Source organism: Xenopus laevis, chromosome 1L (genome assembly GCF_017654675.1).
Source record: "Xenopus laevis strain J_2021 chromosome 1L, Xenopus_laevis_v10.1, whole genome shotgun sequence".
NCBI classification, from domain to species: Eukaryota; Metazoa; Chordata; class Amphibia; order Anura; family Pipidae; genus Xenopus; species Xenopus laevis.
The window spans coordinates 81,632,800-81,646,976 of NC_054371.1; the positions used below are offsets into that span (position 1 = coordinate 81,632,800).

Here is a 14,177-nt window from a genome sequence, read left to right on the forward strand (position 1 = left end):
TCAATCACTAGTGTTAAAGAGCAACTAGTGTGCATACACTTCTATCCTCAAATCGCTCATGCCCTCTTTTTTTTTTAATTTTAAATTAGTGTTTTAGTACTTATATACTACTCATCTCTTTCTGATATGTACATTGATATGAAAAAATACAATGAATGGATCCACAAAGCCATTACCTTGAGCATTAGTTTAGACATGGTTCTTAGTTTCTCTGCTGTATAATACTGCCTGTGTAGCAAAGGGTGGTTAGCCATTTTTCTCAAGTGCATCATTACATTGCATAGTTCTGAATTCTTCTCTGGAAAAAAAAAAAACATTGGAAACAATCACTCAAAGTGAAATCTAAAACTTAAAGTTCCATTTGAAGATCAGGCTGAAAAGGTTCTGTTAGCCAACGGAAATTACAAAATGCCAGTTGAAAAGTAAATTATTGACTTTTTCTATAAACATTACCCCATACCAGTGAAGCTTATTGACATAATCCAGTGCATGATAATATCTCAACGTGGCACTCATAAATATATGAAAATTCCTGCTACTGATCTCTTTGCAACACTGTAATATGGCACAAACCTAGGTCCAAATTCAAACTAGAAAAGGTTGCTATTACTTTTCATGGCTGTAAATGCAATTTTTTTTTAATTAAAAAAAAAAAAAAGGAAAACCAGTGTAAAATTGAGTGTAGCATGGTAGGCGGTATTTATCAGGTACTGTATATGCCCCTGTTTCAAATCTCAAAGTGCAGACATAAGGTGAACAAGCCAACAGCTGAGCTACCAAAATGTGTAATACTGATTCACGGTTTGTTAAAGGAGAACTTAAGTTTAACTAAATGGTAGAAATGTTGTACATTATGGGGCACATTTACTATTGGTCGAATATCGAGGGTTAATTAACCCTCGAAATTCGACCCTCGAAGTTAAATCCTTCGACTATCGAAGTCGAAGGATTTAGCGCAATTCGTTCGATCTAACGATCGAAGGAATAAACTATTCGAACGATTCGAAGGATTTTAATCCATCGATCAAATGATTCTCCTTCGATCCCAAATTGTCTAGACCTTCCCCATAGGCTAACATTGATGCTCGGTAGGTTTTAGGTGGAGAAGTAGGTGGTCGATGTTTTTTTTAAAGAAACAGTACTTCGACTATCGAATGGTCGAACGATTTTTAGTTCGAATGTTTCAATTCGTAGTTGAAGTCGTAGTCGAAGGTCGAAGTAGCCAAAAAAATACTGCTAAATTCGAAGTATTTTTTATTCTAATCCTTCACTCGAGCGAAGTAAAAGTGCCCCTATATGTTGGGCTTCTTACCAGCCCAAGGCAACTACAGCCCTTTAAACTATTGGGGGTGTTGATTGTGGAGGGTTGTGTACTTTTGGAGGAGATTGGGAGGAGAGCGGATGGGTTTTTCTCATTTTAAGTGGATTGAATTTGTTTGTATCACAAATTACTGGCATGCTATTTATAATAATAATGATTGCCTTTTAATATCTGATACTTGTGCAGAGTTTTGGTGTCTTTTTCTTGTGTGTTTTAAAAATATGCTTTAAACATGCTGAACCTTTAGGCTAGTGCAGTTAGTTACATATATAAAATATGCCATTTCTATCCAAAATGGCTAATTTGTCTGTTATATTTGTAAGCTCAATGACTGCCTAAAAGATCCAGCCAGTTAAGCAAAGCTAACTTAGTACCTTATGCTGACACAGTATCTTATGTTGCACAGTTGCTGTGCAGATGAAAACCTAATCCAGGTTTCTTTTTTTTTTCCATAGTTTGTTACTTCAGCATATATTCAAGGCATCACAATGACTGTATTCAATGTACCTACCTGTTGCATCAATTGACTTCTTTAATTTATTCAATAGGCCACTGTATAGCTGGTCCTGTTTTTTGGACATTGGGCAAAACTTAATTTGGTCTTGTTTAGGCGGTAGCTGTTTAAGAACCTGTTAAGAGGAAAGCAATGAATCACGTCATGGAAGATTACTCATCTTTAATTTAGTGGTCAATGCCAACAGCAATAATTTTTAAACCCACACAGGCATATGCAAAACACATGTGGGGAGACACACAAAACTCCATGTGTATAGTGTCCTGGCTTAAAATTACATTACAAGGCAACAATGCGTGTCACTAAGTAACTATCCTGCCTGATGTTCAATAAGAGGCTCCAACAAAATAAATTGCTGCAGCAGGTGCACCCCAGCCCTTTGGCAGTATGCGCAACAAAAATTGATTTAAACATTTACATGTTTAAAAAAAAATGTTTCTTTGTCAAAATATCTACATTAAAGAGTAGTAATTTTAATCTTATTTTATATAGCCCTAGTAATATAATGCTTTAACTGTAGAACTATCGGGATGGTTATGATAGGCACAGGATACAAACAGCCATGACTAAAGAGCATTTAATATAGCTTATTTGAACGATGCTAAAGTAAACAGAGAACACGGCAACAGGGTTGGAAGGATAAGGAAGTAAACTGTTCAGAAATGCCGAGTCATGATGACAGAGTATGGACTAATATGCCGAGCTAATATTTTATGCTAACAGTGTGACTAGGCAAACGGCACTCCAAATTTGCCAGCATTTGTTCCCAGTGACTTTCTTTGGAAAAATTAGCACAGACAGTTCACAAAGAATTGTGGTGACAATTCTACTAATACATTTTTAGAATTTAATAATTACCTTAAAAAGTCACAGAATTGAAAGTAGAATATTTACTGTCACATATTTCTGGTACTGTCAGTGCAGGTTGTTAGAAATCTTAGGCTGTGTCACTGGTCTGATACTATGCCTCCTGGCCTGCTAAATCAAAATTCCCTTCTGGCTTCTTGTAATGAAATTTTAATAACAGTAGTGTGTTTATAATCTACTGTAATTTTGTGTGATCGATAATAGAACTTAATAAAATACTCTGTATATCCAGATTGCTAGGGACCTGGGGTTTTCCAGATCTTACCGGAATTTGGAACTTCATACCTAAGTCTACTAGAAAGTAATGTAAACATTAAAGGGATACTGTCATGGGTATAAATTTTTTTTTCAAAATGAATCAGTTTATAGTGCTGCTCCAGCAGAAATCCATTTTGCAAAAGAGCAAACAGATTTTTTTTATATTCAATTTTAAAATCTGACATGGGGCTAGACATTTTGTCAATTTCCCCCCATTCATGTGACTTGTGCCTGCACTTTAGGAGAGAAATGCTTTCTGGCAGGCTACTGTTTTTCCTTCTCAATGTAACTGAATGTGTCTCAGTGAGACATGGGTTTTTACTATTGAGTGCTGTTCTTAGATCTACCAGGCAGCTGTTATCTTGTGTTAGGGAGCTGCTATCTGGTTACCTTACCATTGTTCTTTTGTTCGGCTGCTGGGGGGGAAAAAGGGAGGGGGTGATATTACTCCAACTTGCAGTACAGCAGTAAAGAGTGATTGAAGTTTATCAGCGCACAAGTCACATGACTTGGGGCAGCTGGGAAATTGACAATATGTCTATCCCCATGTCAGATTTCAAAATTGAATATAAAAAAAATCTGTTTGCTCTTTTGAGAAATGGATTTCAGTGCAGAATTCTGCTGGAGCAGCACTATTAACTGATTCATTTTGAAAAAAATTTTTTCCCATGACAGTATCCCTTTAAATAAACTTAATAGGCTGGTTCTGCTTGCAATAAGAATTAATTATATTTTAGTTTGGATCAAGTACAAGGTACTGCTTTAATATTACAGAGAAAGAAGAAATAATTTTTCAAAAATTGGATTATTTGATTATAATGGAGTCTATGGGAGACGGCCTTTTTGTAATTCGGAGCTTTCTGGATAAACTCCGAATTACAAAAGAGTAACAGGTTTCCAGACAAAGGATCCTATACCTGTACAAGCACTCTTAACAAGCTTCTACCTTTCTGCAAAACAAAAAAACAGCTGTACTTTTCTTTTTTTTTTTATATAGCTTTGCATTGGAACCCATGATAAGAAACCTAAACCGTGATAATCTTAATGTTTCAGGTTTATACTGAACGTTTTAGGGCTTTAGCACATGGGCAGATTAGGGGAGATTTAGTCGCCTGGCGACTAATCGCCTCTTCTTCAGGGCGACAATCCCGAACTGCCTTCCCCCTGCGGCAATGCACTCGTGGCGCTTCGATTTACGAAGTCGCACGAAGTTGCCTCAAGAGGAACTGCGAGTGCATTGCCGCAAGCGATTTTTCATTTTAGCAGGCGGAAGCCAGTTCGGGGAGATTGTCGACCTGAAGATGAGGCGATTAGTCGCCAGGCGACTAAATCTCTTCGAATCTGCCTGTGTGCTAAAGCCCTTATAGTTTGTTGTTGTTACAATATGATAGAAACCACAGGCTGATAAATATTAGGCATGAAATCAACTTGCACTCACCTAACATTCATTTCATGAATATAAATGTAATTTTGTGTTTTCTATTACCTCATTTTTCACTCTCCTCAGTATAAATGGCTTCATAATTTGCTTGGCATGAGCAATTCTCTCCTTTTCAAATGTACTTTGTTCATCAGTGGATTTCTAAATTAATTGAAGTAGGAATAAAGGGCACAGTGTTAATGTGTATGTGGGAATACAGGAGATACAAGTAGTGGTGCTAGATTAGAATGAAAACACTGCCACCATCAGGTGTTTCAGGCAATAATTTATTCACACTTTGTCCCATAGGCGGCATAGAATATTATATATATATATATATATATATATATATATATATATATATATATACACACACACACACACACAGTATATATATATATATATATATATATATATATATATATATATATATATATATATATATATATATATATATTTTTTTTATATATATATATATATATATATATATATATATATATATATATATATATATATATATATATATATATATATATATATTTATTTATTTATTTATAGAGGAGAAAATGGAGATCGCACTCGCAGGTCTTAGAAACGATAAGTGTCTGTTTATTTAGTCGACAACCGCTGACACTTCGGCTGATACAACAGCCTTTCTCAAAGGCTGTTGTATCAGCCAAAACATCAGCGGTTGTCGACTAAATAAACAGACACTTATCGTTTCTAAGACCTGCGAGTGCGATCTCCATTTTCTCCTCTACATGTGGGCCACACCAGCAAGACATGTGCAGACATTTATGTTGGAGAAATATTAATATTATTGTTAAGACTGTTAAATGAGAGATAAGTGGGATGTATGAATGGATGATGCGTTATTTCAGGACATGATTATGAGTTAGTGTTTGAGCTTCACAGAGGTGGTGAATTTTTGAGGAACATTTGAATCTCTGCAGTTTCAGTTACCGCTTTAGAAGAAAACAATCTCTTGATCTCACTGGTGCTGCTGCTGAACATGTGAGGCATTACAAAGTTTAGGAGAGACATGAGTTCTAACAGGTTGTTCTGCACTGGAGTTCCAGTCAGTAGTAAGCGACTCTTGGCCTGTGTTTAAAAGAAAAAATAAAGTTTAACAAATTTTACCCAATCCACTCTAAACTTATATGTACGATTAATCAGTGTGTTCTAGATAAGCAGCAACTCTCCCCATTGATACTAACAGGTTCAATAAAATATATTACTGTATACAAACTCAGTTAATACAATGTGCAGTTAATGTGTGTTAATACAATGTGTTTACAAGGTTTGCACTACTTTATATCAGAACACCACACACAAAAACCAATTCCCAAATGTGTTTATATATTCACAAGATTATCCTCAGGTTACACAGTTAGCAGTATTAGTCAGACATAACTATGAAATTCACTTCACCTATGTACCGATTATGTAACAGCATTTCTCAAAAAAAATATCAGAAAAAAGTAAAAAAACTGTTGCACAATCACAACTCCTATGATGGGGATTTTCTGCACATAGAACTTAGTGGCATCAGGCACTTTTTGTATCTATATAGGGTCACTTTCTTAGGGTTCCCCTTATAAATCAGTTACTTTGCAGTTTAGTATAGCATTAAAGAACCCCACTGTAAGTAAAACACTTAAAACAAGGAGCTCCTTTTCTCCATTCCCTATTAGCTTGGTATTGTGCCACCCAACATTGCATCTTGCATCAAAAAAACAATTTTCTTGATAAAGGGCAAATTACAATAAGCACAGCAGCTCACTCTGCCCGAGTACCTCTGGAAGAAAAGATGTGGTGAGGCAAAACATGATTTTTGGTGAGTGCCATACTAAACTATGCACAGTAGGAAATAGAGAAGCAGAGCAAACTTTTTAAGTGTTTTGTTTAAGCAAGGAATCCTTCATAATCTAAAGAAGGGGCATCTATCAACCACTATGTCAGACCAGTTCTAGGATCTATATATTATTTATAGCAGATACATGTGTATGTGTGGATAAAAGAATCTTAACCTCAGACCTCCAATTGTCTTGTGAGAAAGCTACTTGTTCTCTGTTGACTACCATAGATACTAATAAAAAGCCCAAAAATGCTTGTATGATAACCTCATTGTTTTGCTATTTTTTTTAGCAACGACTGGATCAAAATGGAGGCAGTAAGGGTGGTCAGATTGCGGGGCCGCATGAATTAACAGATGTGGACGCGGTCTGACGGGATTTTTTTACCCTGCCAGATCGACTGACCAACTTTCGGCAAGATATCGTTAGGGGAAGCCCATCGGAGGGCCCCACAGACTGGCCAATAAGCTTGCCCTATTGAATAACCTGACTATTTGATAGGAAGCGGAGAAATGCTACTGATCCCTCTAATAAAACATCTTACATATCTGCTAAGATTTGAAGGAAATGTCCTTGTTTCTCCCTTTCTTGCTTAAATAAATTAATTTTGAATATTTTTTTATACAGTCCATTACTGTTCATTCACAAAGTAAATAAATACTTTGACACTAATAAGTGGTATGAGAAACATAACCTTTTAACTTAGTGGGGTTTTTTTTGGTCAGTTAAAGGAAAACTATACCCCCCAAACAATGTAGGTCTCTATTAAAAGATACCGAGTAAAACAGCTCATGTGTAAAACCCTGCTTCATGTATATGAACCATTATCATAATAATATACTTTTTTAGTAGTATGTGCCATTGGGTAATCATAAATAGAAAATTGCCATTTTAAAAAATAAGGGCCGCCCCCTGAGATCGTAAGATTCACTGTGTACATATACAAACCACATGTAAGGTCACATGAGCCAATTAACAGACAGAGTTCTGCCTTTTGCTTCCTCACTTCTTCCTGTTACAGTTAGTGTTGTAGTATTTCTGGTCAGATGATCTCTGAGACAGCACAGATAGAGTCACGAAATGGTGGTTCAAGGCAAGAGATGTAAAAGGGCAATATTTATATAAATATATATTCCAGTTTGGCAAGATTCTTTAATATGTCATTCAATTTGATATAAACTATCTGTTGCTTAAGTATTCAATTTGGGTGTATAGTTTTCCTTTAAATGAGCTCCAAAATATACAAAATATGTATGTATAACTATATAGTGATATGTACAGCCGCTTGCCATTTTTACAATATCGTACAAGTACATGGGGAAAAACACTGCAACAAATAAAATACACAGAAATTCAAGGATCTCCAAAGGCATGTGCACCAAAAAACAACTGCTGTTTTGCGGAATGAAAAATTGTAATTCTAAGCAAGTTTCCATTCAAAAATGTGTAATGGATTTAAAGTTACTGTAAATAAATAGTAAATGTAATTACAAGTGAAAAAAAAAAAAAAAAAAAAAAAAAAGCAGAAGTCTGTTTTCCTCCAGGTCTGTTAAAGGAGAAGGAAAGGCATTAACCACTTGGGGGTGCCAAATGTTAGGCACCCTCCAAAAGATTGTATTTAATTAGCTGAAATTCTGGGCCAGTGCTCCTATCAGCAGAAAACTGCACTGGCAGACCAGGGCAGACGCATGTGCAGTTAAACGAAATAGCCGACTTTTTAGTTAAAGTTCAGCTTTTCGTTCTACGGCGCATGTGCAGCTGAGCAAAGAAAAAAGAAGCCGGAAGAGGATCGATCCGTGGTGCTCACTGGAAGAACTCCAGGCGGGTGCAGTTTTCTGCTGATAGGAGCACTCACCGGCCAGGGGTTTCATGTAAGTAAATACAATCACTTGGGGGTGCCTAACATTTGGCACCCCCAAGTGCACAAAGACTTTCATTCTCTTTTAAGTGGCTTCTGCTACACTTATTTAGGAGTCCGAATCACCAATGGTAAAGGATTGGTTTAAGATGAAATAACATTTCCATTATTTCATGAATGCAGAATGTAAAGTTGCTTAGAATTTGCCATTATGTGAAAATCTGTTTTTAAACGACATCCCCATTAAAACATACAGGAAGAAGGGGGTTTCTGGCCAGTCGAGGTTGCAATCTAAGTAAAATGTATCGGTTTTGTATGAAAACCATTGTTTGCAGGCCCACAATTATCTGCATAGTTCACTGATCAACCTGTTATGCTCAGTAGTCAGCCAGAGTATCATTTTCCTGGATACATTTACTTGAGAAACAAGCATTTGAATCTTTGTCTCTTTTCCTTATTTCTAAGCAAAGGAATCTTTAGCTGCTACCCCTGATTATCACAGACACTGAGGAGGAGGACATGCAATCAGATGGAGTACCCTACGCTGATTACCTTTTTATTCTCTTTTAAAAGCAATTATCAAGTATTTTTTCTAGCCAAATGCCACAGTGCTTTTTTTATTTAGTCTGTAGAACGATCTATAACCCTCTACACCTTATCTGTTTAAGGAGGAAATGGAAGATAAACCTGTGCATGTCCAAAAAAGCCTTGTGCCCATTTGTGCTGCGGTGCCTATTATATGTCATGAATACATACCGTACTAGCAATTGGCATTTTATGTTTCTGATTTTTATATGTTTATAATACACAAGAGCCATGAATATCCTGTAAATTATATCCTTATAAACTATGCTTAGGGATGTCATTGGTTAAAATCGGGGCTTAGTGATGTAAGGTATGATAAGGTATGATAAGGTGTTAACAAGCAAGAGTATGTAAATGCAGAGTACACAGACGTTTCATTCCTTTATAAGGATGCATGTAACTTTGTTAGATATCTTTTCGATTTCTGGTTTTTTTTTTTGTTTGTTTTTAACATCCTTGTAAGCAGCTATTTTTCAATTTCATTATCTAATATTAAAGAGTTTAATGCATTAGTGGCTTTGCATTTTTATATGGTTGTGGGACATATGAGTGTGGGACACCTGTGATTTGAATTAAGAGCATCCCATAGATCTTTCTGTGTGAGTTCCTGGTGCGCAATTTTCTTTTTAGATATCACTATTTGTAAGTGATTTGAGGAACGTATATTAATGAAAGTAGCAAAGTCCTGCACACTACTGTATTATCTGTTTATGACCTAAGTAAGCTAGCATAGATAATTTAGTAAATAATGATATGCCCCTGAAAGTAGGTAGGAGGTACAAGGATAAAAGGGAGCTTTTTTGCTAAAATAAGGTTTTGTTCTTTGTATTATGCTAAAGAATTAAGAATTTATATTATTTTTGTAACTGCAATGTTATTTATCCTACACTAAGTGGAGCTCTTGAACAGCCAGTTTGCTCTGAGTGACATGTTATTAAAAACTTCTGTCCCTAGTTATTACCACACAAAGACAAAGGGTAAGTGAAAGCACATACAAATTGAACTAGATATAGAAAACAGTCTTCTAACTAGCTCTATGCAATCTTGTGTATAACAACCCTTACCTTGTCTATAAATGAAGCTGCCCAATGCATCACATGAGATAGATGTCTTACACTGCTGAGACAGTGTACAAACTCTGCATTGCCTCACTGAAAGGCCAACAATGTAAATTAAATTAACTAAAAGAATAGCTAAAACCACTAAACTATAGTTCAATTCTCAAAGAGGTTCTCTAGAATTTGACACAAATACTTGGGTCTGTATGGCTGGGATCCATAATCTAACAATGTGGGTCACATTTAAGCTCTGTTATACAGACAATACAATTACAAATTTAAAAGATGACCAATAGAGTGATTTATAGGATTATAAGTATGAGACACTATTAATGCTTTGTATTAGTGCTCCCCTGAGCTAGTCTCTACGTTGTGCAGTTGAACACATGCATTCTTTTTACAGTACAAACATCGCTAAGATACTTAAACTAATGCCTTCACAAAGAAACATTTTTCTATTATGAAAATGTGAAGAGGTCGTTCCTATTCATTAAGGGGGTTATTTCCATGAAAAACTCGAGTTTACAGCCTATAACCTCATCTAAAACCTGTCGAGGTCATGTAGAAGTCAATGGCAGAGGTCCCTTGAACCAATTGTTGATGTTAATAGCCTTCGTGATGTTTAAGTTTTTTTAGGTGGGTTTCATTCAAAAACTCAATGAATCAATTTGAGTACAGGCGGTCCCCAGGTTATGTATGAGATTGGGTCTGTAGGTTTGTTCTTAAGTTGAATTTGTATGCAAGTCTAAACATATCCATTTACTTATTAAAGGAAACAGACAGATGTTTGTCGTAACATAGTATTTATTTTTACCTTTCTGTGCTCTGCAGTAGACAGCACATGCCAGAGGGGATTAGGGCAGGTGGTTTATTAAAGCTAAGTGCTAATAAAGACCAAGCAAACCATAGTAGGTTACTATAGTAGCCTCTGTATGTAAGTATGAGTTGTATGTAACTCGCGGACCCCCTGTATTCGGGTTTTTCACCCCGACTACACGGATTCGAGTTTTTTTTTTTTACATTCAAGTTTTACCTTAAATTAGAAAACATTCGAGTTGTGAGTTCATTCGAGGTCCATAAAAGCTCACAAACCTCTAAAACTGGACCTTTGATAAAGAATTCCATAAATAGTCACCGATACTGTGTGCTGTGCAACATTATGGTCATGAATTAATAAAGCCTTTAAACCCAAATGTGTATTTTGTATAAAGGATGCATAATAACTTGTTCTGCTGACAGTTTGGAGTTTGTAAGGCAAACATGTATTTGAAAGCAACCATTGCTTTATTGCATTAGCTTCTGCCATGGGCACTAGATATCAATACCTCAACCTTTGCTCTGCAGTTCCTTTCTATGTGTCCAATCAGACAACACAGCTCTTTAAAACAAGGTGGAGCACTGTGCTTAAGGGTCCACCAAAACATACCCTGCCACAATGCTCCCATGGAAAGGACTTCCAAAAGCAGATGTATCATACAACTGTATTTTTGTTTTCTTAATGAGGCTGTTCTTTAGGTTTCCAGCACTTTCAGATTACATTTATCTAAGATACACATAAGTCTTTCCCATTGAAATATGGCTTCTTGATTAAGAAATGCACCATATGCCATAGCACCAGACAATGGCCATATTCATGCGTGGGAAATTATTTTAGGCTCCTGATCAGCAGTGGCCATGCAGTCAGGGCCCCTCTAGGGTTAACATATAGTCTGTAGCCACATGTGACCATCAGCTGCTCACAAGGAATGAGAATATCTGTGGTAGCTGCTGCCATACGTCATTTTGCAAAGCAGTCCTTAACCATGCATTTTTTGGTGGGAAAGACATACCTGTAAATAAAGACTGGACATTTCATCATAAACCTACCAGTGAATGTGCATGGATTAAATCGCTTTGTGTTAGCAACAATTTTTACCAGACGACTAGTGCTGCCACTATACTAATTATCATTGGAGTCATCTTGTATTTACCATACCTTGGCTATGCTTGTTTAGCAATTTTATCATCTTAACTTACAACTAAAAAAAGCAATATATATGAATTTGGAAGGAACAATGAACTACTAGTAAAACTTGGGATTGGTACTATCTTATTAATAAAGGCTAGCATACCGAAAATCCAAGAAATTAGTATCTGACCTCTACTTCAGCTCTACCAAAGACAGAATTAAGTAATTTAGAATAATTTCATAGAACATACATCACCTCACTGAAGCTTCTTTCATGGGCATGCCTGTCATATACAAATACTGGTCCAAAGTGGTGAAATACCTTAATAATAAAATCCCGTTGTGCAGGATCCTAGTCTCCAGTGTGTCTGTTGGGAATAGTTAATGATTTTTATACCAAAAAACTAGCAATAATGAAATGAGTCCACTATTACCCATGCCTCAGCAATGGATACAGCTAGAGAATAGCAGTTTTATGACTGGGAGTCTAACATAGCTGGCCAGGTGATGTCCTCAGAACAACAGGTATGGCATCCATGACTGGAAGGCTTCCCACAGGTAGACCCCTTGGTATAAATGCATTAGTTAGCAACTAATACAGGCTAATATATCCTTATATCTGCTATGTATAATGTGCCACAAGCATGTTTCAATTGTATATGTTCACCTTTGACCTGATATAATTACTGCTCCAATGGCATAATATGTTGTTGTATGGCACACTTTCTAAGGTCATAGCAATGCCGGTTTATGTTTTTACATGTATGTTGTTAAAATTTATAAATAAAAAAAACAAAAAAATAATAAAAACATAGGGATCGGTAATGTGTGTTCATCAGTCTGCCCGGCAGAAAATGTAAGTGAAGCACACAGAGATCATCAAACAGTTGCTTGATATCAATATATGTATGTGTGGCATTTTCCCATTATCAGAGCTGATAAATTGCTGCAATGAGTCATTTATTAAGCTGCTTGTATAATAAAATGAGAAGTGAATTATGTTTATCTAATTGCTAGAGCAAGAATATGGCTATAGAAAAGTTAGAACAAAGTAAATACAATTAGTATGTTATCAGCACTTTCACATGTCACCATAACAAAGTGAGACTAGAGTCAAGAGTCTTTTTCATTTAAACTGAAGCCCACTATATTTGCAGACACATTGGAGTAAAGCAACTCAATGTTCCTAGTAATACAAGGCATATTCTTGACATTGATGTATTAAGAGAGCAGAACCTGAACACAGAGAAAAGCGAGTGTTTAATTTATTACATATCTGCCCACTTCATCTATTCAAGTTCAGATTTGCCGGGCTAAAGAATTTATAGAAATCAAAAACATGGCTTTACATGTTTCATCATGATATGCCATCAGCTATAAAAGGCAGCTGCTCAATAAATTATACATGATGAATGGAAGACTTACATTTAAAGTCATAAGGTGCTGGTAGCGAATTGCACTCATGTTCTTCAACATGTGGCCTTCATCGAAAACAGCAAAATTAAGCTTGAGGCGCCGAAACAAGCTGCGATCTTCAGCACTGCTGATTGCACAATTGTATCTGACAGACAAAAACAAACATTATTTTTGTTAGTGGTTCCTGCACCTGGACTTTCTTAAAGGCATAGAGTTATCTCAGTCTGTAACTGCCACGCTTTTCAAAAGCAACAAAATGCAGCTGTGCTATTTAGTATTTTGAGGAGAAAATCAGTACAGTCGTACTGCATTCGATTTTATACTTGTGCACAATTACAATTTTTTAGCTTTATTCTATCGAGACAATCATTTATACTTAAGCTATTAACAACAAAGCTGCATTTAACAACGGACTGTAGTGCTTGTGGCCTCAATTGTATCAACTTTGCAACTACTTTAAAGGTGTGTATAAAGCTTACTATCCAGAAAAACAAGAAATCCATTTGCCCGAGCTAAGCAACCAATTTTTTTTTCTGGATTGCATAATAAAACTGTGCCTTATAAACCTAGCATAAATACATGTTCATGGAAATAATGATCCACAAGTTTTTTTTATAATGTTTAAAAGTGTTTTTGTAAACTTAAAGACAAGAAGAGTGGCATTCACTGTTGGTTGCATGATATTGAGAGAACACTGGGAAGTGAATGAAGATGGCAGTGCAGTGCTCATAAGTACCCCAGGCAGATGTGTTTTTCAGCAGATGGCGTTTAAGACCCATTCTCAAGAAAACCCCAGGTCCCAAGCATTACAGATAAGAGATCCCATACTTGTAATAGGAGACAGGAGTATAATGAACACACAAATGCAGTTCTGACAAGTAACAACGTATTACTGCCCTCCTTTGTGGATAATAAAGCACTTGTGGTTTTAGTGGGGCTTAAAATTTAAATACAACATAATAATACACCACCAAAAGGCATAGATTAACGATATGCAGAAACCCTTGATATTCCTCATGCATTGACACACAAAGAAACAGTATGACATTTGCTTTTATGCGATCTACGTTAGTCTG

The 14,177-nt window shown here is 36.1% G+C and overlaps 1 protein-coding gene across 2 annotated transcripts in view; it reads right to left on the reverse strand.

Annotated features, from left to right (window-relative positions):
- The window catches only part of LOC108710927 (SWI/SNF-related matrix-associated actin-dependent regulator of chromatin subfamily A containing DEAD/H box 1), a 67,641-nt gene that overhangs the window by 13,197 nt on the left and 40,267 nt on the right, over positions 1 to 14,177 (reverse strand). For both annotated transcript variants that reach the window (XM_018252143.2, XM_018252136.2), the window contains exons 15-19: positions 13,111 to 13,246; positions 5,344 to 5,481; positions 4,447 to 4,542; positions 1,833 to 1,950; positions 177 to 298 (exon numbers count right to left, since the gene is read on the reverse strand). In XM_018252143.2, the coding sequence (XP_018107632.1) occupies positions 177 to 298; positions 1,833 to 1,950; positions 4,447 to 4,542; positions 5,344 to 5,481; positions 13,111 to 13,246 (610 nt within the window). The remainder of the gene's footprint in view (positions 1 to 176; positions 299 to 1,832; positions 1,951 to 4,446; positions 4,543 to 5,343; positions 5,482 to 13,110; positions 13,247 to 14,177) is intronic.